The following is a 27360-nucleotide window of genomic DNA, read 5'->3' on the forward strand; positions in this document are numbered from 1 at the left end:
GTTCATATAAAGAATCACAGCTTTAAACAATTTCATGATTTAACAACTTAACAACTCGACAACTTGATAACTTGACAACTTGACAACTTAACCTCTTGACTATGCAACTTAATCTTCTAATCATGCATGTGGTACCAATCTTTGAGCGTAAATAGGCTCCAGGGCATCAAGCCCTCAACTTTATTTGAGCGTAAAAAGGCTCCAAGGGCATCAAGCCCTCAACTTAATTGAGCAAAGGCTCCAGGGCATCAAGCCCCCAACAATGAAATGCTAATGCATGGACTCGACCTCTTAACATCTTAAATCGACAACCTCTTATATAATCCAATAATTTGGAACTTCATCATCTTAATCAATTTAGACCACTCATGCAGCAAAGTTAAATAACAACAACAACACAACAGTATACAAAAACAGCATGACATAATAATATCAAATGCAAGTCAACAACGTCTCAATTATTCACATATAATTCAAGTAATGCATATACAATTATATCACAATATAACAACATTAAATAATAATCAACATCTTAAAACATCATATATATACATATAACACTTCATCAATCATGGATAATATCGTATTTACAACATATACATTCATATACTAATTAATCAATCATATTCAATTATTCACTGTGACCTACGTGCAGTAATTTGACTATAACTCAAGTTCTATAAATCCTTTTGAAGTCAAACCAACGGCATTAGAAAGCTAACATTCATACCTACAACTTTCGTGTTTACACCTAAGACCAATTCTATACCAATCAATACCAGTTTTCATTTCAAATTCGGACAAAGTTGTGCTGAAATTCATAAAAATTCACTGTGACCTACGTGCAATAATTTGACCATAACTCATAAACCAAAAATAATTTTCAAGTCAAACCGACGCCACTGTAAAGCTAACACAATTATCTACAACTTTCATGTTTACACCAAAGGCTAATTCAAAACAGAAACGTATAAAAAAGACGCAAGAACATGAAACAGGACATGCTGTCAGAGAGCAACTCGGGAAAAAACACACTTTTCACCCCAAAATCCCAATTTTAACTTCCCTATGCCCAAATTTGATCCCAAAGTTTGTCTAAACATTTATATACATCAAAAAAGACTCAAAACCATATAAAACTTGACCCAAAACATTATTTTAGAAAATCATCAAATAATCACTTTTAACCCTAATTCCCAAATTCTCAAAAACTAAAACCTACAACATGTTAAATCCAATTTTCAGAATCAATGACTTAAGATTATTGAATGTTAGTCCCACCCTTACCTTATAGATGAAAATCGCAGCACTCCTAGGTCTTCTCCCTCCTCTCGGCTTTTTCTCCCTTTTCTCCAAAATTGATCGTACGCTATGTTTTTTTCTAAACTAGGTTTCTCCTATTTATAACCCTTTTTCTATTTTATCTTATTTCTCTTTCTCCCCCAAAACTCTCTAAAATCTCATAACAAACTCTCAACTCAATCTTATTTCTATTTTCAAATCTTAATCTATTAAATAACAACATAAGACACTTAATAAATCACATAATCAAATAAATATATTTTAAACTCTTCTTAATAAATTTTAGACTCAATTAAATAATTAAATAAATCTAATAATTCAAAGAGGGCGTTACATGTTTCCTCATCGCACAGAAATTCAACCAAACGGTTGTTGTGTTGTCCATTGGGAAAGGGCGATCGGAAACCTATTTCCCTCTATGTGGTCCGCCGCCGCCGCCATGTATCGATCGGTTGATGTATCAGGCATATGTTAATGACAACCATTTTATGGCATTGGATTTGAAGGATGATTGTCCGATTTCTCTCACTTCCACTCTATGGAGACGATACCACCGAGAGGATGCAGACAGTTGGCCTGATAGATATGCCAGACGGATGGCATATTATAATGAGCTAAGTCGGGCGGCGGGTCAAAAAGTGATAGGAGATGACGAATAATTGTACATTATTGAAAATCTTGATCCCGATGAGAGGGTTGGTCCCGGTCCTTGTGTGAAGGTTGAAGTGGCTGATAGTCCCATTGATCTTTCGGCGCCATAGATTATATATATATATATATATATATATATATATATATATATATATATATATATATATATATATCATTAGTTTAGTTGAAATGTATATCATCAGGTGAAATGTGTAATGATATAAATTTAAATTTTTTTGGTATAATGGTATATGAGTTAGGATCCGTTGACACTAGGTGTCAACGGATTCGTTGACATCAAATCCTAACCTTCCATTTCAGTTTAATCAATGGCTCATAATTACTCACAAGAAACATATTGTGATCTCCAACTCTTCTAGTGCGTGTAATCTCGCTCCATTATTGTGTTTTTCTTTTCAACGAATCTTGGACTTTATAATATTTAATGCTGAAAATTGGATGCATTATGTATTACCAAAGGTGAACGGAGGCAATCAAGAGGATATCTTTCTTTATTTATTTCAATCACAGACATATCATTTATCATGACAATGGAGGTTTAATATATATTTATTTATTTTATTTCTAACGGGATGCTGAGAATAATTGTTTGGAAAAATTCATATCAATGATAGTTATTTTATAGTAGAAATTAACCTGAGATCACTTGACAAAAAATAAAAAATTGATAAAATCAACATTTAGTATAAATAATCAAATCGACCCATATTAAGAGTTAGAGATCACTGTATGCTTTTAGTGAGTAATTATAAACCATTGATTAAAATGAAATGAAAGGTTAAGATTTGGTGTCAACGGATCCTATCTCATATATATATATATATATATATATATATATATAAGGGGTTTGCTAGAACACCCACTAGTTTTTATGTGGGAGTGTTTTAGCAAAGCTACACCTTAAGGTGTATTTAACCACTTTTTAGTTATTCACTTGCAAAAATATTCATTCTAAAAAATAAGTGGGTGTATTCTAGCAAATGCTTATAGGATTTGCTAGAACACACCTACTTGTTTTTTTAGAAGGTGTGTTATAGCAACATACACCTTAAGGTGTATTTATTAACTTTTTAGTTATAACTTGCTAAAACACTCCCACATAAAAATTACTTGGTGTGTTCTAGCAAATCCCACACACACACACACACATTTTTTGATATAATATTTAAGTTAATTGTCTTTTATACATCCATATATAATGATTTATTGAAAAACAATGATAAAAGCCACAATAACAGGCAATACTGCTCTAGTTCTGTGTACTGAAGTAGTTCAGATTATATAATCCGGATTAGGCCGAGGGTATTTTTGGGAAAAAATAGAGTGCGGTAGAATACCTTATGGTGGGAAAAATAATACTCATATTTAATTCTATATTTTATTATAATTGTTAATTTTTTTTTATTTATAAATATGTTTGTTTTGTGACAAACTTGTTTAATGTAGTTAGAGGACATGAAAGTAAATTCCTTGATATTGATTACTAGAAAAAACTATTTTAGTGTAGAACTTACTTTATTAGATTCAGTTTCTTATTGTATTTTTTTATTGATTGTAATGTTTTAATAGAGAGTATCTCAACAAATATTTATAGAGTATTTTAGTTCTAAACTTTCATGTTCAATCTCTTTGATTAAAAGATATTTTATTTTATTTTATTTAAAATACCATTCATTTCATTATTCCCCTTTAAAAAGAATAATCCATCCTCGAATTACTATAAGAGTACTAACCCTGAGCTTTAAACAAGTGAGGATAGTTTTCAACCATAATCGATTATGCCTCCTAAGTCATCTCTTCACTATTTGATCCTTGTCAAGCCACTTCCACCAACACAACATCCTTAGCGCGTAATCGTTTCACACATCTATGAGTGGTCGTTGTTCAGTATAGCTAAGATTTTCATCTAGGTGCACTCTTTGATGTCGAATTTAGTATCATAGACATACTTCTGAAGCATTTGTACATGAAAAACACGGTAGACACCTGAGAGATTAGGTGGGTGTGCTAATCGACAAGACACTTGACCTATTTTCTCTAAAATCTCAAAAGCTTTTATGAATAGAGGACTTATCCTTCCTTGATTGCCAAATCTTAGAATACCCTTCATCGGAGAAACACATAAGAAAACATGTTCTCCAACTCTAAACTCTAAAGACCGATGTCTTTGATCATAAGATTTTTGCCTGAAAATATCCTCACTTGTAGGAACGACTGAAACATGTTCTCCAACTTTAAACTCTAACCTCTAACAGTCAACACATTTTTTCAAAAAGAAAAAAAAAAAAGTCAACACATAAGCATGAAACCATGGTGAGAAGATGACATTTTTTAGAGACTAAAATCTAATTGAAAAATCAAATACAATAAACCCGAGATGGCGATGGTGAAAGCAAGAAACTCTTGATTATTGTATCAATTCTTGCTATATGAGTTTTAATTTGATGATTGGCGTGTTGCTTGTAGTGATTTGGATTATTGTTTGTTGTGTTGCTTCTGTGAAAGGTTCGATGATGAAGAAGGAAAATGTTTCTAGAGATTTTCATGAAGGTTAGGGTTATTAAAAAAACGTTAGGGTTTACATCATCTTCATTCCCCCTTCTTCATCATCTTCAAGCTACCTTCATAAAAAACTCATGAGAAAAACCCAGAATTGATTCACATGAATGTTATTCAAACCCTAATTTATTTTACTCTCAAATTCTTTTAATTGTTGTGAAAGGGTTAATTCAAATTCAAACCCTCTCTTCCCCTTTCATTTCATCTTTTTTTTCTTTCTCCAATCTGATACCCATTCCTCTATTTCACTCTCTGCCAAACACAAAATTACAATCATCTTCTTTTCAAACATAATCCCAGAAAACAACATAAACAATTTTCTTCTTGGGGAAATTTTTATTGTATCTGAATTTTTGTTTAAGATGTTTGTTCATATGGGACAATACTTCAACATGTTCACCTCACTCTTCCCAATTATGGATCTACTGAATCAAATTAGCTAAAAGAACAACAACGGCGACAAAATCACACCCATAGTTATGGATATGAACTGTCTCTCCTTTGAAATTGTCGAAGAAAAAAAATTGGAGGTCCCAATTCTGGATATGTTGAATCAAATCAGCTAAAAGAACAACAACAACGACAAAATCACACCCATAGTTATGGATCTGAACTGTCTCTCCTTTGAAATTGTCGAAGAAAATTTTTTGGAGGAATTGATGAATGGGTATGAGATTTGTGTTTTTTAGCTACCATTTATTCATTTTGTTCTTGGTTTTGAATAATATGAAAGAAAGTTTGAAAAATTGGGATTATTGTGAAATGGGTCTGAAATTGCTGTTGTTTGACGTTGTTGCAAAAACTGTTTGTTGTTGTTGCAAAAACTTTGGAAGAGAGGAAGATGATGATGCTGAAATTGCTGCTGTTTGATGTTGCTACCATTTGATTTTGTTGTTGTTGTATGAGAGGATTTATGGGTTACTTCATGATGATGATGATGCCAAAATTGTTGTTGCTGCTTAATTTTGTTGATGTTATTATTGTTGTTCTTCTTATTTTTCCAGAAATAGTTGAAGGAGATGAAGGATTGAGATGGAGAAGATGAAGAAAATAAACCTTAACGTTTTTTTGAATAAAATTAACGGAAAGAACCAAAACAAGAAACGGAACAAAAGTTAAAATACCAAAACAGACTTTTTTTAGTAATGGGACCAAAGCGATACCAAAAAATTAGTTAAGGGACTAAAATAGCAATTAAGCCATAACATTAATATCATTTATTAAAACATTCTTATTTATTATATAGGGAGTGAAGTAGAAAAAAAACGAGTTTGACAAAATGGAAAGAAAGAAAGAAGATGGAAAAAAAAAATTGGCACAAGTTTATGTTTGTTTGTTTGACTTTTCAGTCCGTTGGATCAATCAAATGGCTAGGATTGTGAAGCAGTGACACAACTGTAGGAAACTTTGGATGCTGAGGATCCGATGTAATACTTTAAGAAGGTGTTGGATATCTCTTATAAAAGGGTTTGTCTAACATGTGCAATATTGCACATGTTAAAGAAACTAAAAGTAGTAACTTTTTATTGAAAACCAACAATTAATTATTAAAAATTTACATATTTAATATAAATACACAAGTTTTAAGTCAAAGTTACTACTTTAAATTTCTTATCATGTGCAAATTTGCACATGATAGAAAAACCCCTTATAAAAAGCTTGACTCAATGGGAAATGCACAAAAGGACAAAGTATAAGGAGAGAAAATCCTCAAGAAAGAAAAAGAGACTAAACACACACAGAAAAGATCAAAATTAATTAAATTTTCTAGATGGCCGGTTCAGGTTCGTATTCCTATGTCTACGATGTGTTCATCAGCTTTAGAGGGGAGGATACTCGGCTAGGGTTTACTGGATTTCTGTACAAGACTCTATCTGAAAAGGGATTCCACACCTTCATTGACCACCACGCTGACGCGGGAAGAGGAACAACGAAGACACTTGTAGATGCAATTGAAGAGTCCAGGATTGGGATTGTTGTTTTTTCTGAGAACTATGCTTCCTCCACATGGTGTCTGGATGAACTTGCGTACATTATTGACTCCTTTTCCAATAAGAAAAACTTCCGTCGATCTGTTTTCCCAGTATTTTACAACGTAGATCCTTCTCACGTGCGACATCAGAGTGGGATTTATGGACAGGCACTTGACTCGCACCAGAAGAACAACAACTTCAATTCAGAGAAATTGAACAAATGGAAGAACGCTCTCAAACAAGCAGCTAATTTGTCCGGTTTCCATTTTAAACATGGGTGAGTGTTTGTGTATTTTCCATTTGATCCCTATTTAGTAGTTGGATGAGATTTTGTTGCTGTATTTTATTTTGTTTTGAGCTAGACTTCTCTATCTTATTTATCAGGGATGGATATGAATATGAATTAATTGACAAGATTGTAGACTTGGTCTCCACCAAAATTGATTCCACCCCTTATTTACGTGTTGTGGATCACCCAATTGGTCTCAATTATCGAGTGTTAGAACTAAACTGGCTTCTCAATCATAATACTCATGCTGCTACTGCCACCGTTGGATCCCATGGACTCAAACTGCTCGGTATCTACGGTATGGGTGGAATAGGGAAAACAACCCTTGCTCGAGCTGTATTCAATTTCATTTCCCCCCAATTTGATGCCTTTTGTTTCCTCGAAGATGTCAGAGAAAATTCAGCAAACCACGGCTTAGTACATCTTCAACAAACTCTTCTCGCCACCTTAGCTGGACAGAAGAAGAAGAAGAAAGACTTCCAATTAGCAAGCATCAGTGAAGGACTTCTGCTATTAAAGAATATGCTCCACCGCAAGAAGGTCCTTTTGGTTCTTGATGACGTTAACAGCTCAGATCAGTTGCAAGCTACTCTTGGAAGAGGCCTCGACACTTTTGGTTATGGAACCACCATCATCATTACTACCCGGGACAAACACTTCCTAACAACTCACGGGGTTCATACGACATACAAGGTAGAGGAGTTGACCAAGGATGAGTCCCTCGAGTTGCTTTCTTGGAATGCTTTCAAGACCAACAAAATTTATCCAGATTATATCGACCTGTTAAACCGCGTAACAACTTGCGCATCTGGCCTTCCTTTGGCTTTGGAGGTTATAGGCTCATACCTGCATGGGAAAGGAGTAAAAGAATGGGAATCTGCATTAGACTCCTATGAAAAGATTCCTTCTAAAGATATCCAAACCATACTTAAGCAAACCTACAATGCTTTGGATGGAGATCTCAGGCAACTTTTTCTCGACATCGCATGTTTCTTCAAAGGATACGAACTCTCAGAGGTTGAATACCTACTCAGTGCTCACCACGGTTACTGCTTCAAACCCCACCGTTTCAGATTCTTGCTGGAAACATCTCTCATCAAGATTGACGAGCACAATCATGTGAAAATGCATGACTTGATACGGGACATGGCCAGAGAAATCGTGAGGCAGGAATCACCCGACCACCCCGGCAAACGCAGCAGGCTATGGCTTACTACGGATATCGTCGAAGTTTTAGAAAAAAACACGGTAAGACTCTTCTCCTATGGATAATGGATTGCTTGTTTGTTTTTTCATCTTTAGTAGCATTTACTTCTTCTGACCATTATTATATATGTTATTATTACATCAAATACTTCGTTGGAAGTTTCATTCAGTCTTTGATTTCTTTAGCTCTTTAAATAACAATGTAAACATGCACTTATTGCGGTTAACTCATATGCTCTCTGTGTTACTTGAAAGGGAACAAGTGAAATTCAAACCATCGTTCTGGATTTCCCCAGATATGAAAAAATGGTACGGTGGGACGGAAAAGCCTTCCAGAAGATGACAGGCCTCCAGACACTTATTATTAGAAGTCTGTGTTTTGCTGAAGGTCCGAAGAATCTTCCAAATAGTTTAAGAGTGCTGGAGTGGTGGGGATATCCTTCACAGTCTTTGCCTTCTTATTTTTACCCCAAGAAATTAGCTGTTCTGAAGTTACCGCACAGTTCCTTTATGTCACTGGAGCTGTCCAAGTCAAAGGCAAGTTACCGCACATGTTCATTCTCACGGTCTTTTATATTAACGGATTAATTTTAACATCACTCACCTGATTATTCTTTTTCTTTTTTTCCTGCCAGAAGTTCGTAAATATGACACTTTTGAATTTTGATGAATGTAAAATTATAACACATATACCTGATGTATCTGGTGCCCCAAACTTAGAAAGGCTGTCTCTTGATTCTTGTGAGAATTTAGTTGAAATTCACGACTCTGTTGGATTCTTGGATAAACTTGAAATTCTGAATCTTGGGAGTTGCGCAAAGCTTCGGAATTTGCCACCCATCCATTTGACCTCTCTCCAACACCTCAATCTTTCACATTGTTCAAGTCTTGTGAGTTTTCCTGAGATATTAGGAAATATGAAAAATATTACAAGTCTTTCTTTGGAGTACACTGCCATAAGGGAATTTCCATATTCAATCGGAAATCTTCCCCGACTTAAAAGTTTAGAACTGCACGGATGTGGAAATCTTCTGTTACCAAGTAGCATTATTCTATTGTCAGAACTTGAGGAGTTGAGTATTTGGCAATGTGAAGGGTTGAAATCATATAAGCAAGACAAAGGTCCAGAAAAAGTTGGTTCAACAGTGTCTTCAAACGTGAAGTATATTGAGTTCTTTTCTTGCAATATATCGGACGACTTCATTCGAATAGGTCTTTCTTGGTTTTCAAATGTGGTAGAATTGAACCTTTCAGCAAACACTTTCACAGTTCTTCCAACATGCATCAAAGAATGCCGCTTTTTGACGATACTTATACTAGATTACTGCAGGCAACTTCGAGAAATCAGAGGAATTCCACCAAATTTAGAAATATTCTCTGCAATACGATGCACATCCTTGAACGATTTAGACCTCACGAATCTTCTTGTGTCCACCAAAGTCTGTTGTCCTTTGAGAGAGCTTGTTTTGGATGACTGTGAAAGTCTTCAAGAAATTAGAGGGATTCCACCCAGCATAGAACTTTTGTCCGCAAGAAACTGCAGATCCTTGACTATCTCGTGCAGAAGAATGTTACTGATTCAGGTTCGTCCTATTTTTACTTGTTAGATTTGATTTTTGATATTTACACTGACTCATGTGGTGCTGAACTTCTGTATTATTACAAACAGGAGTTGCACGAGGCTGGAAATAAGAGCTTTTGTTTGCCCGGAACACAAATGCCGGATTGGTTTGAGCACCGTAGCAAAGGACATTCGATTTCTTTCTGGTTTCGTGGCAAGTTCCCTGCACTATCTCTCTGTTTTGTTGGACTCATGCATAAAATCCCTACCGGGTTCAGACCCATTGTGATCATCAATGGCAATATAATGAAAACAATGTTGCCAGCTGAAAAATGGTTTGATTTTGAGTTCCCAGTGTTAACTGATCATATATTTATTGTTGGTGAAAGACACATAAAATTTGAAGATAATATGGATGAAGTACTTTCAGAAAATGAATGGAATCATGCGGTGATTTCTATTGATATTGATTTTAAATGGAGCTCAAGTGGACTGTTTGCTGCGTGGATTGGACTCCATGTGATCAAACAAAAATGCAGCATGGACAGAATTCAATTCACCAATCCTTGCAACTGCTGAAAGAAAAGCATTTACTGGGGAACACAGTAGATTCTCAGAGACTATTGGATCGGCTGCAAAAATAAACGACTTCATTTTATATATTGCAACCATATTTAAAACAGGGATGATAGTGGCTTTCACCTCTAGCACTTCTAGCATTATATGGTAATGTGAATTTGGATTCGAATTTGATATGAGTAGCATTACTGATGTCTTTGGTAATTTGCTTGTGCCTTTTTTTTTTTTTTCCTTCTCAGTTCTCTATCTATCTGTCTGCAATGGCTGAAGTTGTGGAATTAGCTTTTTGCAAATGTATGGTAGGGAAGGCAGTCTGTAATTGCAATAGATCCTTAATGGTTGCAACTCTTTTGCGGATTCCTCTATTTTCATTAAGCTTGAGATTTTCGTTTAGTTGTTTTGAATACTGGTAATTAAAAAGATGAGATGTTTGTTTCAGATTTGAAGACCAAACCATGGCTTCTTTGTTGCATGCCTTGAGATTTGGCCACAGGAAGAAAGGTCACACTGTAAGACCCAGGTGTGGAAATAGCAACTTCTGCAAGTACAACAAAGGAATAGCTAATAGCAACTTGATCTTCGTCAAAGGGACCAATAGAAGCAAAAGCGGGAACCACATTAATTTTACAAGTGTTGATTGATAGCAAAGGCGAGAGTGAACTGCAATTGAACGTTTGGGTTGATAAGTCTAAGAATTTCATGTAGAGAGAAAAGTGAAAAATATGAAGAAAAGCGATTATGATTCAAATTATGAATTCGGTTACAGCTTAGTGTTTATATAGAAGCTAGAAATGACACCTCATCATAACTAATTTCTAACAAACGAAATGCAACTGAAATGAAACTCAAATGTAAATAATGACAAATGAAAAACTAGTAGCTTGCGCCTTAAGCTATCTCAAGCTTTAGTTGCAACTTTCAATTTATATTCGGTTTTGTTTCTATCTTCTAATACCCCTCGCAAGCTGGAGGTTGGTAGATGTCTACCATACATAGCTTGGTGATGCACTCATGGATCTATATTGGTCCTGCAGCTCTAGTAAAGACATCTGCTGATTGGTTCCTAGACGAAACAAGTAATAACCTTATCACACCGGAAAAACTTACGTACAATTCCTTACGTGCTTTTCGTATGGTTCTTAACTAAATTCACCATGATTTTCTTAAATTCATAATTTCAAAGTTTGTTATATACAAAAAAGATGTATTTTTAGTTAAAAAAACCGTACGAAAAGTACCTAGAGAATTGTACTTAAGTTTTGTCCTATCACACCAGCTTGAAGTTCTTCTCGCACCAAGTGACAATCTATATCAAGATGCTTTCTGAGTTCATGCTTTCTCGCACCAAGTGTCCTATCACAATATAAAACAGGTAAGCGTGAGGGAACACGGTTACCTTAAACATAATACTGATGAGTTCATCTTGGTTTTTTTTTTTTTGGGTTAATTATGTTTAAGGTCCTTATAAACAAGCGTGTTTTCAATATTAATCCCTACTTAAATTTTAATAAATTTTTGGTTCCCAACGTTTTTGCCGTTAGCGAAATTGGTCCTCGTTATGACTTTCTTGCTGACTAAGCAAACAGAATTGCCAACTAGACGAACACATGAGCTGCCACATAAACACATAAAATGATGTGGCATGCCATGTGGTAAGATGATATTTATTTCATTTTAATTATTAATTATAATAAATTAAAATAAAATCTTTTAAAAAAACAAACTAAAACAAGTAAATTACAATAAAACCCTCCCGCTCTATCTCTTTTCAATCCACAAATTTCAATCTAAGCAATACTCAACTTAAAAAAGATGCTGCATGAAAAAGGGGAAAACATGGCAATAATCTCATGGTTTTGTATCAACGGGTTGACAGTGGCAGATTGGCGCGACGGGATTGTGTGGCATCAAGACAGTCATCACCTTTTCTTCCTTCGATGACACCTCAAACACAAAACACAACCTCTCCCCAGTTACCTAAGTAATACTCTTCGTCCCTCACTTCATCAATTCTTCATCACACTCTCTTCACCACCTTGTTCTCGCCGGCGACACTCTTCTATACGATTGGAATGTTTTTCAGGTTTCTGGGTTGCATTTGAAGTGCTATTTGATTGTTGTTGTGCTATGAATGAAAAGAAAAGAGGTTGTTGTTGTTGTTGTTGGGTTTTCTAGAAGCAAATGTTTTCATGGATTTGGGTTGACGAAAGAAACAAGAGATGCAAAGTTGGGGATATGAAAAGAGAGCAATTGAAACATAGCCCTTGATGCCATGTGAGTCGATTGTTATTTAAGGGTTTAACAAAACCAACTGAAGCAACAACAACAAGGATGGGAGAACAATTTATTGGTTCTGATTTATGGGTTTAAATGTTAAATTCAGATCTGATTTTGAGTTTGAATTGAAGATGGAGATGAAATTGATGATTTTTTTTACTACATGATTTTGAGTTTTTTCTTGAATTGGTAAGATGGTGAGAGAAACAAACCCAAAAGTTTGTTGAATTGGAGATGGTGAGAGATAGATGGATCTAGTAATTTCTAAGGTTTTTGTTTTCTTTGAAGATGAACATGATCGAATGGAAAAGATAACTCATGTATTTTTATTGTTTTAATTTGATTTTGTTAATGATTGAAATGAATAAATATAAAAATTAAAATTTAATTATTATTTTTGCCACGCTGGCATGCCACATCAATTAATGAGTCCACGTGGCATCCCTTGTGGTGTCTATGTGGCTTCTTCCGTTTGTTCAGTCAGCATGAATTTGACAGCATGGATCAATTTTGCTAACGGCAAAAACATTGGGGACCAAAAATCATACTTATTTCTAATATGAATAACATTGTTAACAATTTGTGCCAACCCTAATTCTTATGGTTTTGGCTCCAACTGTTATAGCCGTTAGATTCATCTGTGTTGGCCCCACATATTCTTTGCCACAATTTACAATTCACAAGACAATGATACCGCTCCTAATATCTCTGCCGTCCTGACTGTAATCAAGGCAGAAATAAAACGGCTGTTACTGTAATTCACACGCCCTCAACTATTGGATTTTCAAAACGTTATTGAATGTATTCCAGTTTCCCATGGTTTGGTTTTCTCAAATGAAAAGGTTTATGTCCTCTCCCTTTTCTATCATCTTCTTCCTCTCATTTACCCCAAAATGTCACCACTGTCTTTCTCCTCTTATCACTCCCCTTCACCAGTGCTCTCCGTTACGGCGACACCCTTGTCGTCGTCGACTCTACCAGCACCTTCTGCGCCGGAAGCTTCATTGGTTCTCACCTCTGTAGAAAAACTCATGTCTGAAACCTCTTATCGTTTTCAATGTTTACAACTACATTATTCTATTGAGACTTACCTTTCATGTTCTTTTTGGGTTTCAAATGTTGTTTTAGAATTAGGCTTTAAAATTGTCTCCACTCCTTTTACATTCTTCAATGAATTCTTTTATTTTCTTTGTGATTTAGGCATTGAAGTAATATACAGATTGCAACAGAAACTGTCATAGAGTGATTGTCTGTTACAAGGATGTTCTTCTTTTGCTCCATTTTTAGCAGCATTAGAGGAAAAGAAACTGGCAGAGGAGGATACATAACATAGTAGTAAATTGCTTTCGCCATTAATTTCTCTAACACATGTAGCATGTAGCTGTATTGAAATTTGACAACTTTGAAACAGATCTTTCAACATATTTCAAGTTACATGTGATTATATTTCACACAAAATAGTATAGTTTAACAACTCGGAGATAGTCCTTAGAAAGCAGGAGAAATTTATTGTTATTAGACACTTTAATGGCAAAATAAAATAGTTCCTCTCAATAATTAATTTTAATCCCACAGTTGAGATGCTTTTCTTAATTTTTTTCTCTTTATCAACAAATTAAAGAATTGGAAGCTACTCATCAAGTTAGTTTTGTATTTTCCTCTCCTTATTCTTTCAATCTTTGTGTGGAATAGATTATGAAATTCAATTACTTACTCTTGCAGGATTCAATTGCAAGAACTACAGAGTGAAGCAAAACGGCCATTGTAAAGAATACTTCCCATATGCCATCAATTACTAAATGACGCGGTCTATACAAAGAAAAGGACAAATCACATACTTAAACACAAATTCTGGAGGTAAAGTAAAAATGAAGATTTTTGTGGGTAGTTATTATTGACTTTTTTATTATTCAGATTTTTGCGTTTGTGACATTGCTCGCTGAGGTGCCAGTTAGAAAGTAGCTAAGAGCACATGTACATACCAATGAAAATGCATTTTTCTGTCTCAATTTGACTTTAGGTTAAGTTTGATAGATTTCATGGGAATTGGCTATGTGAGCTTGATGACAGCAAGAGGGAATTTGATACAAACATTAACTTTTGTAATTACTAAAACATTAACCAACTATATTTTTAGATGATTGACATTCCCTTAAAAATAGTAGGCTTCATATTGTTCCGTATGGCATAAGTTGTTTGATTGTTGAAACTGTGGAACTGTTTTGGTTGGTTGTATGTTGAAGGCTAGAATTTCTTCTTTATTGATTGTAAGGGATGTTGATGGTCATTTAGTTAGTTGTACAACATAAGTGGAAAGGAATTTCGAGAACCTTGGATATTTGAGTTCTGTTGTAAAACTTAATGGAATAGAGGTTGAACTAACTCAAGCATTGAGCCAAATGAATTGTCCTTTGATAATATCTGAATATGATTTTTATTTTTTTTTGAACAAGCCAAGATAATATCTGTATATGTTGGTTAGCTTCAGACACAAAATGACCACTAAAGACTTTATATAATCTCTTCATGTGAATTTTCAATAGACTATGAAGTATATGTTTCTTTTTAAACATGTGAATTTGAGTAGTTAGGCAAGTTGTCAATCTACTAATAATTGTGTTGCTTAACAAATAGCCGCCTCTGCAATGTACTCAAGAAATATTGGAGGTGATTTGCCTTCTAGGGCTGGTGCAAAATTTAGGTCCATAAATTCTGCTTAATAAAGATTCTTAAAAAAAGATCTTATAAAGCACTTTGTTTCTTGCTTTATGTACAGGTATATTGGTTCAATGATAACGGTGGAAGCCTATATGGAATACAGAGTATTACGAATTGATTATAGTAGAGTTGGAGTCTAATGGGTAAAATTACTCATTATATGCTTATCTTTTTCCTGTAGTAACATGTTTGGTGAAGTCACCGGTAACGCCTCAGCCGTAGGTTACATCCTCGGATTATCTCACGACTACGTGAGATTGATACCGAGGTGTGCAAAATTTTATGTAAAGTTTCTAAATCTTTTCTCTTTAAACTTTATGTCAACTATTTCTAAATCTTTGCTCTTTAAACTTTCTGTTTTTCTACTACTTTGTTAGTTTTTTCATCTATTTCTTGCTTCATTTCCTCTATTTCATTCTTCTTATTGAGTATCAACCTATTTTTGTTAAATTATGCATTAGCCTTAGTTAGCATAACTCCAAAATATATGCTTATAGAATATTTGTTTCTTTATTTTCATATTCAGATGTTTGTGCTTAACTATTCAGAGCTGGTTCAAGGTAATTTTCGACATAGTTTAGAGCTGGTTTTCAGCATATGGACTAATGTAATGCAGCCGCGGTGTTTTGGTACTGCACCTGCTACGTAGCGGAGTTTTTTCCTCCCTACGTTCTGATTTGTCTCTGTGTTCCAGCTGCAACATATCGGTTTTATTTTCTTCTCTTTTCCTCTGTCTTCAAGTGTTTTGGCTAAAAAAAAAAGTAATGTCTTTATGTAGTCTCAAAACTATATGTAATCCTTACAAAAATCTGTTATGAACCTTAGTGGATTAGTTGTTGTGAGCAGCATTTCAAGGAAGCAAATTTAAGACATGGTACATGATCATTGAAGAACTGCTTGGGGCTGTCAATTGCATGCTAAATTTATAAGTATAAGTTTGGAACTATTTATTGATTGTAATTTTATTTGTGTAAGTCAACTGATAAAGGTTAATTAATAATCACTCACTTTCGTCTACAATATTTTTTTGAAAAGTCTTCAGTTTTTTTCTCTGTTAGAAAGATTATATGTTGTTGTCAATTTCATAGATTTATATAAGATTATATTCTATGGATTTTGAACAACTCAGTTGGACCAAGCATGGCTCATTCCATATCAATTTAAGACTACATGTATCTTTGATTTTTCTATACTTAATTAAATAAATGTGCCCCTGTTGGTAGTTATTTTAAATTGAATAGAAGAAAATTTTGTAGAAATGTGAAATTGAACAACAAAGAGACAATTTGTTAATCTATCAATTACGGTCTTTGTAAAATCGTGGATCTCATATTCTGCAGTATGCTACAAATGTATGTTGATTGCATCTGTATCAGTTTGTTTTGAGTTGTAAGTAAAAATTATCTGATGTTATTGTTGACATAAGTAAATATTGGGGTTTTGAGTCTATTTTGGCCATTTTGATCAATTTAATTTTAAGGTATCAACTACCGTTTGAATGTTCTTTGCTTGGTTGTCGTGATTTTTTCAAGGAGCATTACTTTGTGTGGCCGATTTAGATTGCTTTCATTTGAGTGCATACTATATATGTCTCGTGCTTTCATTTTAGACATATCATTACCATTATATGTATGTAATATATCTGAAATGAAATGTACTTACTATTCAATTGGGTGAAAGGTTTATACAATATTCTTTATGTTTTGAATTGCAACGAAAAATACAGATTGAGATACGCTCATTTTGAGAAAAACAGACAGGAAAAAAGTTATTTAATAAAACAGATTAATATAAAGACAAGAGTTTTTTACACAGTCTTCATAACATATCACAACCACTAATTGTAATCTATTTTCAAGTGATATTGTGAACTATATATGACCCGTGCGATAGCACGGGTGGAAGATCTAGTTTATTAAAATTTTAGTAAGGACTAATGTTGGAAACGCGCCTATTTGTAAGGACCTTAAACATAATTAACCCTTTTTCTTTTGGGTTACAATCTTGGTTTTTTTCTTGGTCTTCTTATTCTACACTTGTTGCTGTTTTAATTTTGGATGCAATTTTTTTTTTGGTTTTAATTTATTTTTCTGGTTTGAAGTTCATTGATGAATGTTTGAAAATGAGAGTTGAAGATTAGTAAGGTAGAAGATGAAGAAAGAATTAGTTGTTGTTGATGCACCGTAAGTTACAATAGACACGCATAATTCAATGGTCATCTTTTTAGAAAACATATCAAACGGTTTAAATTAAAAAATTTAATAAGAACTATGGTGGATCACTTTTAATGTTGGTCCACCATAGACATTTGTGGTTAAACTTAAGAACGAGAGATTTATTTGATAGACGGAGACAAATATGAGGGACCAAAACATGAATTTTATTAGTTATGGTACCAAAATGAAAATTTGAAATTAATCAAAAGACCAAATAACCTATTAAACCTTCTTTTTTCACCGTTACCAATTACATATTGTATTTTTTTATTCGTATGTCAGTCTCTTAACAATAAACCCATACAATGCATGGGTCAACAATCTAGCATGGAATAAATTTCAAAATGAATCCGTTGAAAAATTGCATGTGACGTCAACATGAGCACATGTCAATCCAAGAAACGGAGTTTGATGGTATGCTCTTATCTATTTGGATGTTATTGGGCATATCCACGTAAGAATGTGCATGCCTTATTTTTATAAGGTTTAATATGTCTTTATTTTATCTGTGTAATATAGATTATTTTCAGTTTTCTCACATGTAAAATTAGTTTTTGATTTACTCTTATAATAGATCAGACAAAAACCAATTTTATTTTATTTTTTAAAAAGTTTCGTTTTTGTTTGACCTATTAGAGGTAAAACAAAAAAAATATTTTACAAGGAGTAAATCAATTTTTTTTACAGAGTGTAAAATCAGAAATGACCTATATTACAGGATAAAGACCTAACACTTTTTATGATGAATGATGTTCCAACCACAAATCAATGGGACAAAAATTATTCGAAAAAAAATAAAATTATAAAATATGAATACTAATTTGATTTTTTTTAAATTAAATATAGTTTGATTCCAATAATAGTTTTATTAGTATACTACGGACTACGCTACTTTCTCTTTTCTCTATTGATAACCATTTTTGATGGCTTAATCCAAAATTACAGTTACTTAATTTCTATCTTTCTTTCTCTTTTTGGCCCATTTTTTAACTTAATAATTTGTTGACTTAACCTTCTTTTTCTCACGTAACTTATGCTAGAAAGTCTAGACTCTTTAATAATTTAATATCATTTTAGTTTCTTAAAAAAAAAAAAAAGTTTTATCACTTACACATAGTTTATATCATATCTTTTTTTTTTTTAAAGAATATATCGTATCTTTATATGAACTACATAGTATATAATAAAATTATTTAGTTACTCATGATTTTTAGAAAACATTCGAAACTATTTATTTAGCAGTGTTAATGACTATAGACAATTACTTTATTACTCATTTATTTTTTTGGCATTTTATTATTAATCTTACTTCTTTGTTTTTTCAAATAAGCAAAAAAGTTAGAGTAAAGTACATCTACCGTTTTATTTGTATAAAAATAACATAGAGCGTCTCAGTGAACATAACTTAATTGATAGTGACATTGTTACATGTAATTATTAGCGTTTAAACTCTAAAACTCTATTTAGTCATCTTTAAAGATGAATTTTTAGTTACATGATAAAAAAATCGAAAAGAGCATGTTTGAAATAATTTTTGTTTTCAGTTTTTGAAATATACAAGTCCTCTTTTCACAATAGTTATCATTTTACATATTTTAGTTTTAATCCCCAAAACTAAAAAATTCAAAACAGTTTCCAAAACTATAATTTTAAAAAAAAAATTAGTAAAAAAATTTTTAATTTTCAAATTTTTAAAAACTAAAAAAGAGTTTTTGAAAAGTGTTTCGAACAGGCTCTAAATAAACAAAGCTGATTGGATTTTGTCCCTTCATAAGCTTATAGTTAACCAGGAGATTCTCAATTTGAAAGGATCACACACACATGTGCACACTTTGTGTCATGCTCCTGTAACCGTGAGTATGGTTCATAGCCCAACAAATCATACAACGAAGCAGGCAACAAAATCAAGGGCCAATGTAACTAATTGATTCAAAAGAGTAAAATGGACAATCACATCAAAGTTTCCACATAAATTAACTAGTGAATATTCGTGATAAATTAGAATTTTGGTTGGACCTAACACAACACTACAAAATCAACTTGTAAAGTTAGAGATGTCTTCCACCTGTAGCCTCATTTTCAAGTCATATCTCATCCAATATAAAACTCTTAACGCACACCCTAAAACTCAGCACCAGACATCTGGAGTGTGACTCGAGTCGCCCGATAGAAGGTGACTCAATTAATGTTGAATAGTCTCGGATACCATCTTAGAATTTCAGTTCAGCCTAACTCAAATTCTATTATGGTATCACAGTCTATCCATTCAAGTCACCCATCAAACTATTTACAAACCAAGCTCAATAGTGTTAGGTGTGAGGGGTGTATTGGAAAAATCCAAGTTTTACATTGAAAAGAAATAAGACCTAAAAAGAGTTTATAAAAAGCAATACCTCTTACCTTACAAGCTGGTTTTGTAAAATTAAGTTAGACGCAACCCAAATTATAGGATCAATGTATCAAAGAAGGGGGTGGATCCTAAGAAACACTATGAACCATCAGGAGAAGAGGAGGAAGACACCAATGCTCTGATGATTGATATTCCAATTCCATTGAATCCTAAATCATGCTTCCATCACTGAAGGCTGGTTGGATTTGCCGCTTGTCATGCTCCTGTTACATTGGAAACAAAGTTACATCATTAAACAAAGATTTTTTCATTGTGGACAAAGACATATCAGGGCTAAAAATATATAAATCCAGATCATTCTTACCTCAAACAACTGTATCCTACTAATTTAGCCAAGATCTTCTACTGGAATATCATCTCTAACCATGTCTTGTGTTAAGCCATGTAATACCACCTGACCATTCTCATTAATCTTTATGAGAGATTTATTAAGCAACACTCTAATATCATCTTTCGGGCACACACCATATTTACAATGAAGCAGGTCTTCAACCACCGCCAATTCCTGATCTTTGAGGTGAAGTGCAATGTGAATCAACATATTCTGCTGAAAGTTATCCAAAGCATCAAAGCTTACTTGTAGTATCATTTTGATGTCTTCGTTTGGAATTTGTTTATACTGGTGCAATGCAGATTCACATTCTTCTATACTTTTCCCACTCAAGTAGGAACCTATCATTTCCAATATGAATGGATGCCCAGAAGCATAAGTTTCAAGACCCTCTAAAATGGTCACATGACAGGGACTAATGTTCATAGAATCAAAAGCTTTCAAATTAAGCAATTGAAAAGCCTCTGCCTTATTCATTCTTTCTACCTCATATATTCTTTTAATGCCATGAAATTCTAGAAAACATTTCTCCCTTGCAGTAATGATGACTTTGCTACCAGAACCAAAGAAAGTAGTCAGTTTAACAATGACTTTCAAGACTTCTGAATCATGAATGTTTTCGAGAATCAAGAAAACCTTTTTTTGGTTGAGCATGTGTTTTATTGTTGATGAGATCCCTTTATCCAAACTTTTAAACCTAGTACTGTTGTGGTGTCCAACTATTTCAGATAGAAGCATCTGTTGGAGACGTACTAATCCATGTTTCTTTAAATACTCTTCCACATTATCAAAAAAGTAACGACAATCAAATTCAATGGCACCATGGAAGAGATAAATTCCACGAGCTAGTGTGGTTTTCCCTATTCCAGGAACTCCACATATCCCTACCACGTAGACTCTATTATCGTCAGATCCGGAAGTCAAACAACGCATAACTTTCTCTACTCGATGATCTAGGCCGATTGAGCAAGCAACATGTTTAGAGACCTCTTGAATAATCTCATATATGTACTGGAATTCATATATACCCTTTGCCCTGCCCCCAATTAAAGAAAAGGCATAATATCAATGTCTTGTCCTATGAAATTTATAACAAGGTTTCCTCAGAGTATTTTTGCATCCGGTTATTGTTACAAATCAGAAGATGAAATAAGTATACGAGATATTCTCTACGAAGCCCATAAATTTTAAAATTGATGATGTACTTGCATTTGCATCTGTTACGTATCTTGCATCGATACTTGTCGATACGCTCAAATATGTACCGGGAGAGATTGTAGTGATTAAATTTTAATTTTTAAAAAAACAAATGTACGATACATTTCAAGACACACCCAAAATGCAAGAAAGATACATCTGTGGGAACTGATACGCACGGGATACATGAATTTTCTATTATTTTCTTTTCTATTTTTTCTTTAAAAGGAAAAAGAGGAAACATGACTTTTCTAATTTTTTTATTCTTTAAAAAATTAAGAAAAATGAGAAAAAAAGAACCTTATAACATACAATTAGGTAATGATGTTCCATTGGGATGATATTCTCTTTTTGAGATAGTAATTGATTAATTGTCACTTTTTTATTATTAATATTATTTATATTTTGTTTAGGAGAATATTAGTTACATTTATATATTGGTATTTGGATATTTAATTATAAAAGTTATTTTTATTAAATTATCCCGACCATATCGTATATTAAATTTTGAAATTTACTGTATCAATTTCACTGTTGTATCGTATCAATTATATAGGCTTTATAGAGGTTTTATATCATAAAAAAAATATTAAGAGAAGACGAAAATTGATCTTTTAACTTCAAAAGTTACTCTTTAACATCCAAAAATTACCTAAATATCCCTAGCATGCGACAAAGCACAAGCTGCCACTTGGATTGAAAGTTGTGATTTTTAGATGTTAAAAGAGTAATTTTTGATGTGAGATGAGCAACATTCAGATAAATTGGTTAGTTACCTTTCCATATGGCAGCCGCGAAAGTCAGCAATTGAAGTTAAGGCGCTGATCCATTTTTCAAATCTCTCATGCTCGACACCGTTCTTAAGAACCGTCAATGCTTGTCCATAACTGCCTGTTTGATTTTTCACATCAGAGATACTAACGTAATAAAAAACAGGAAAAACCCATCGACCATTCCCCTTTTGAAATTCTGCAAGAATCTTCACAAGTTCGTCTAAGCAAAAGGAAGAAGATGCATAATTTTCCGATAAAATGGGGATGAAAATCCTTGAATCTTCGATTCCCTTATGAATTCGTACTGTTATTTGGGTCCCTATTTCAATTTCACCATCGTCGAAGAAAGTGCGGAATCCTCGATCAGTTAGATATTTGTTGAGGAAGCCGCTAAATCCGCGACGCGTGTCTAAACCTCTGAAGCTGATGAAGGCTGAGTATCTAAAGGCTTTGGGCCCACAGTGGGTTTGCATAAATTGGAATTGGAGTGCCGGGAGCAGAGTAAATTGTGACGGTATGTTTGGAGAGAGAAATGGACCATCATAACAGAAGAAGTTGGATCTGCTCTGATGTGCGATATGTGGCAAACATTATTTTAAAGATTGAGATTATATGGTGACAAAGTTAGATCTGCTGCAATAGCCGTGAATAAAAGTTGTCTTTCATGGTTCAAATAAAAATTGTGAATCAATTATCAATTTGTAGTGACAATCAACGGAAAGGAAACACAGCCTGAAGCCTAGATCTGCCGTCAAGGCTTCGTGTGAATGCGCCAAGAGCGGGTGACGATAGCGTCAGAGAGAAGCAGGATTTATTTCATTTTTTATTTTTATGCAAAGAAGTAGCAAGGTTTAACGTTTAATGCTTATATTAGGAAGGATACGGATCCATCTCTCCAACGGCTAATCCAACGGTTGAGAAACTATCCAAAAAATAAATTAATTAATAAAGCACTCTAGAAGAGAGAGAAAAAAACGTGGGATTGTTCATAATCCTACTTCCCCTAAAACAATCCTAACTTTAACCAAGTTGTTTGGGCTCCACTGGCAAGAAGCTCCTTCTAAGGACGTACCCGGGGAATACCGGGTTCGATTCTCAGGGGAACAATGATTGGTCAGTGCGCATGCCTCTACGCATGAGTCAGATAAGTCGTCCACCTTTGGTGGGTCGGAAATCGGTGCGAAAGCCAAAAATAAAATAAAATCCTAACTTAACTTCTTTTCCAGCCAATTAAACAAGTCACACTAATTCGACATGCATCTATTCCAACTAGTTTGCAAATTATGTGACTCGTGGCTAAAGCGACAATCGTTTTTCACTTTACTTTTGTTGCTAAATGTAAACTCATTTTCGAATTACTATATATATTTATTATTTTTTCGAAACATACCCTAATTAATACCACTAACTTGTCTTGAAATATAAAAAGTCAAATTTAATACACATACAAACAAAAGACAATATGGTAATATTAACGCACAAAGCAGACACATTAATTACACCGACAACTTTTCTTAAAAAATGTGAAAAAAAAATACAAAGAGAGCTTACATACGGGGACGGAGAGAGTATCATAATAAGAAAATGGTTTAATTGCATTTTTTTCTCTCTCCCTATTTTAACGAGCAGCACTTCGGTGTCTTTGACTTTGACGTCTTTAGGTGCTTTTCTTCCTATATCTCTCTAAATCATTCATTCTCTCAGCTAAGTACTCCCTACGTCCCTCGATAGATGACCTAGTTGATTCCGACACACGCACCAATGCATATGTTTTATCTTTGATATCTTTAATTCTTTTTCAAAAAAATTATGAAAATTTAATAATTTAAAAATATTCATCAAGACGAATCCAACAATATCTTAAATAATATTATTTATCTTTGTGAATTAGTAGAAAAATATGGTCAAAGTATGTAAAGTTAATAATGTATATTTTAAGGAACGGAGGGAGTAATTTATTTTAATCATTCACCCAACATTCTCTCTCATCTAAACTGAACTAAAAGCACCAAAGTCAAAGACACCGGAGTGTCATCCCTATTTTAACAAAGGAAATTGTTAACTAGTCGCCCGGGACACTGGTTAAGGAAACCAAATATAGTATAAGTGTCTTAGAACTTGTGTAGTTAAAGGTTTTTTTTTTTGAAAGTTGTGTAGTCAAAGTTTTAAAAATGCAAATAATGATGTTTTCAATGCCATTATTATTATTTTTTTCCTTAGACCCTTTAACAAACCGTAATTTTGATCCTGCAATTTTATTCTTTCAATTATAAAGATTGTGACCGTAATTTTGATCCTGCAATTTTATTCTTTCAATTATAAAAGGTTAAAATATGATTTTGATCCCTGCAAATATGCCTCATTTTGGTTTTAGTCCCTATAATTTTTTTTTGTTGTTTTTGATCCCTGCAAATATGTCTCGTTTTGATTTTGGTCCCTAGCCCCACTTTTGTGATGATTTGCACATGTGACACATGATGAGTGAACCCATTTATTAGAAAAATAGTCCCTGCAAAATCTTTTGATTTGTAAAAACGTCCCTGCAAAATATTTTACTTCTAAAAATAGTCCCTGGAGGGACTATTTTCAAAAACAAAATATTTTGCAGGGACCAAAAACAACACAAAAATTTTACGGGGACTAAAACCAAAACGAGACATATTTGCAGGATTAAAATCATATTTTAACCATTATAAAAATTGTGACATTTGTTACCTTCCATCAATTTGACTCTCGATTGAAACCAAAAAAAAAAATTGACTCGCGATTTTAATGACAGCAATTAATTTGGGTAATTAACGGTACTTTTTTTTTTTTGACTGAAAGATAATTATCTCATTTCATTAATAAGGATATCTTGAATACAATCAGGTAATACAGTGAAATAGTGGATACTAGCATAAAATGTAGCCGCCCTAGCAAGTCTATGAGCAACCTCATTTGCTTGTCTCCTAATAAACTCTACCCTTGAGTTTGTGAAAAAAGATGAGAAAGTAGTCCTACATTCTCTGATGATAGCTCCTAAATCAGATACATCATTTCTAGTGCTGTGAAAACTATCTACTACCCTCTTAGAGTCAAGCTCGAAAGTAATATTATTTAAATTCTGCTCTTTTGCCCATCTGATAGCATATAAAAGACCAATAGCTTCTCCCTCAGGTACATCTAAGAGTGGCGTTGACCAACTGGTTCTGGCTTTCACCAGCCTCCCGCTATCATCCCTGATGCATATTCCTATGCCAACCCGGTTACTTTCTTTGAAGAAAGCAGCATCTACATTACATTTGAAATGACCTTCATCTGGCTTTCTCCAAACTGTGTCGTCAATACGCTGTTGCTGTACATCCGCTTGATTACGGCTATCTTGCGCGTTTTGCCAACCCGTTAGAAGATTAAGGCCTCTGTCACGAACTGCTGCAGTAGTCATGACTTCATTCCTCCAGATACAATCATTTCTCTGTTTCCAAATAGACCACATAACGCAAGCCCAAATGACTCGTTGACTCGAATCTAGCTCCTGCAGGATTTCAAACATGGTGACCCCGAAGCTGAGATTTAATTGAGCCTTTTGCTGAACTTTGCTCCACAACCCTAATTGCTGCCAACACTGCCTGCTCTTTGTGCAATAAAAAAAATAAATGCATACTATCTTCATCCTCATTCTCGCATAAAGCACAAGTTTTTGTGCAATTTACCCCTCTGTCTTGAAGTCGGACTCTTGTTGGAAGAGCATTTCTGCACGATCTCCATAGAAAAGTTTTCACCTTAGGAGGTACCTTAAGATTCCAAAGGAGTACCCAATTTCCATCACAACGGTGAGTACTCAAATCCACATGTTGACTGAGACTGATACGATATCCACTTTTAACAGAATAGATACCATTTGTCTCTGACTTCCACACTCTTCTATCGTGCTGATTAGGTTCAAAGATTGGAGTATTAAGGATGCGATTAGTATCTTCGTTGCTAACAAGGTTCCTCAATAAACCAACATTCCAAAACCGAGTTTGAGATATGAAAAGATCTGCAACAGTAAGCTCTTTGAATTCTTCTGGCAGACTTTCTGGCTTCTGTAGAACACCACCATCCACTAGCCACCGCTGGTCCCATACACAAATATCAGTTCCTGAACCAATGCTCCACTTGTATCCTTCGCTAACAACTCTTTTGGCCCCCCAAATGCTGCGCCAAACGTAGCTTGGATTGTGACCAATCTTTGAGTCCAAGAAATCACATTTGTTAAAGTATTTTGCTTTGAACAATCTGGTGACAATGTTGTGTGGTTCCGTCATGAATTTCCAAGCATACCCTCATTAAAAGCGCGAAGATTTTTAAAACCAAGACCCCCTTCCTTTTTCTGAATGCTGAGCCTTTCCCATGACATCCAGTTGATTCCTTTGGTGTTCCTTTTGTTGTGACCCCACCAGAATGAATTAAGCATTTTTTCTATATCAACAATAATGGATTTAGGGATAGCAAAGATACTTATGATGTAAGAAGGTATCGACTGCAAGACCGATTTGATTAGAGTTTCTCGTCCAGCTTGTGACAAGCATTTGCTGCTCCAAGAGTTAATCTTCTTCCACACTCTTTCCTTCACAAATTTGAAAGTCGACGTACGACTTCTGCCGACCATAGAAGGGACACCAAGGTATTTACCTGTTCCCATAACCTGTTGAACTCCTAAGATTTGAGAGATAGAAGCTTTGACTGCATCATCTACATTCCTGCTATAAAAAACTTCGGACTTCTGAAAATTTATAGACTGACCAGAAGCACTTTCATACATTTCTAATATATTTTTCATACCCTGAGCTTGACCACTTTTAGCTTTAAAGAAAAGAAAACAGTCATCCGCGAACAGAAGATGGGATATGATCGGTGCATTCTTACAAATCTTTGCTCCACTTATGGTACTGCTTCCTTCCGCTTGACGAATAAGTGATGAAAGCCCTTCAGCACAAATGATGAACAGGTACGGTGATAACGGATCTCCTTGCCTGAGGCCACGACCTGGAATAATTGGACCAATTTTCTCACCATTTAATATAACAGAGTAGTCAACCGACTCTACGCACATCATAATCCACTCTGACCATTTCGAACAGAAACCCATCTTCCCCATTATGCTCCTCAGATACTCCCAATCGATTCTACCATAAGCCTTGCTGATGTCTAATTTCAAAGCCACATCCCCTTCCTTATCTTTAGTCTTGCATTGCATATAGTGAACTATCTCAATAGCAGCTAAAGTATTATCCAAAATCGACCTTCCGGACACAAAAGCAGACTGATTC

The 27360-nt window shown here is 34.2% G+C and overlaps 3 protein-coding genes and 1 long non-coding RNA gene across 11 annotated transcripts; 2 read left to right on the forward strand and 2 right to left on the reverse strand.

Moving 5' to 3' along the window:
* The first annotated feature begins 6205 nt into the window (after nucleotides 1-6205).
* Nucleotides 6206-11043, forward strand: LOC11447001 (disease resistance protein RUN1). Of its 8 annotated transcripts, none has more exons than XR_003007458.2 (7): nucleotides 6207-6783; nucleotides 6891-8043; nucleotides 8257-8538; nucleotides 8637-9584; nucleotides 9671-10288; nucleotides 10381-10479; nucleotides 10581-11043. XR_003007458.2 is itself a non-coding variant. In XM_024771663.2 (5 exons), the coding sequence occupies exons 1-5, from the start codon at nucleotides 6305-6307 to the stop codon at nucleotides 10139-10141; spliced, it is 3330 nt and encodes a 1109-aa protein (XP_024627431.1). In that variant the 5' UTR covers nucleotides 6206-6304; the 3' UTR covers nucleotides 10142-11043. The 8 variants fall into 8 exon arrangements, 2 of the variants coding, with proteins under 2 accessions (XP_024627431.1, XP_024627430.1); XR_003007461.2 differs by having other exon boundaries at nucleotides 10381-10435; XR_003007456.2 differs by having other exon boundaries at nucleotides 9671-10479.
* Nucleotides 11044-13818: 2775 nt separating this feature from the next.
* On the forward strand, nucleotides 13819-15663 carry LOC120577664 (uncharacterized). The gene is made up of 2 exons (XR_005643632.1): nucleotides 13819-14275; nucleotides 15195-15663. It is a non-coding gene; the product is annotated as an uncharacterized lncRNA (long non-coding RNA).
* A 3593-nt stretch (nucleotides 15664-19256) lies between these two features.
* On the reverse strand, nucleotides 19257-22908 carry LOC11447003 (disease resistance protein RUN1). Its single transcript, XM_003627863.4, has 3 exons — nucleotides 22067-22908; nucleotides 20067-21129; nucleotides 19257-19965 (listed from the first exon to the last, which is right to left on the reverse strand). Exons 1-2 carry the CDS (start codon nucleotides 22534-22536, stop codon nucleotides 20091-20093), a joined length of 1509 nt encoding a protein of 502 aa, XP_003627911.1. The 5' UTR covers nucleotides 22537-22908; the 3' UTR covers nucleotides 19257-19965; nucleotides 20067-20090.
* A 1985-nt stretch (nucleotides 22909-24893) lies between these two features.
* LOC112417327 (uncharacterized) lies at nucleotides 24894-25490 on the reverse strand. Its single transcript, XM_024772895.1, has one exon. It carries the CDS (start codon nucleotides 25488-25490, stop codon nucleotides 24894-24896), a length of 597 nt encoding a protein of 198 aa, XP_024628663.1.
* Nucleotides 25491-27360: the final 1870 nt, after the last annotated feature.

Source organism: Medicago truncatula, chromosome 8, assembly GCF_003473485.1.
Source record: "Medicago truncatula cultivar Jemalong A17 chromosome 8, MtrunA17r5.0-ANR, whole genome shotgun sequence".
Lineage (NCBI taxonomy): Eukaryota > Viridiplantae > Streptophyta > Magnoliopsida > Fabales > Fabaceae > Medicago > Medicago truncatula.

Excerpts from the sequence above, each read along its gene's own strand:
- LOC11447001 (XM_024771662.2), top strand. The coding sequence starts at position 6,305 with ATGGCCGGTTCAGGTTCGTATTCCTATGTCTACGATGTGTTCATCAGC. Across the intron at positions 8,044-8,256 it reads AAGTTTTAGAAAAAAACACG|GGAACAAGTGAAATTCAAAC; the intron begins GTAAGACTCTTC and ends GTTACTTGAAAG. Across the intron at positions 8,539-8,636 it reads TGGAGCTGTCCAAGTCAAAG|AAGTTCGTAAATATGACACT; the intron begins GCAAGTTACCGC and ends TTTTCCTGCCAG.
- LOC11447003 (XM_003627863.4), bottom strand. The coding sequence starts at position 22,536 with ATGCAAACCCACTGTGGGCCCAAAGCCTTTAGATACTCAGCCTTCATC. Across the intron at positions 21,130-22,066 it reads CGCGGCTGCCATATGGAAAG|GGCAAAGGGTATATATGAAT; the intron begins GTAACTAACCAA and ends AATTGGGGGCAG.
- LOC112417327 (XM_024772895.1), bottom strand. The coding sequence starts at position 25,490 with ATGACTACTGCAGCAGTTCGTGACAGAGGCCTTAATCTTCTAACGGGT.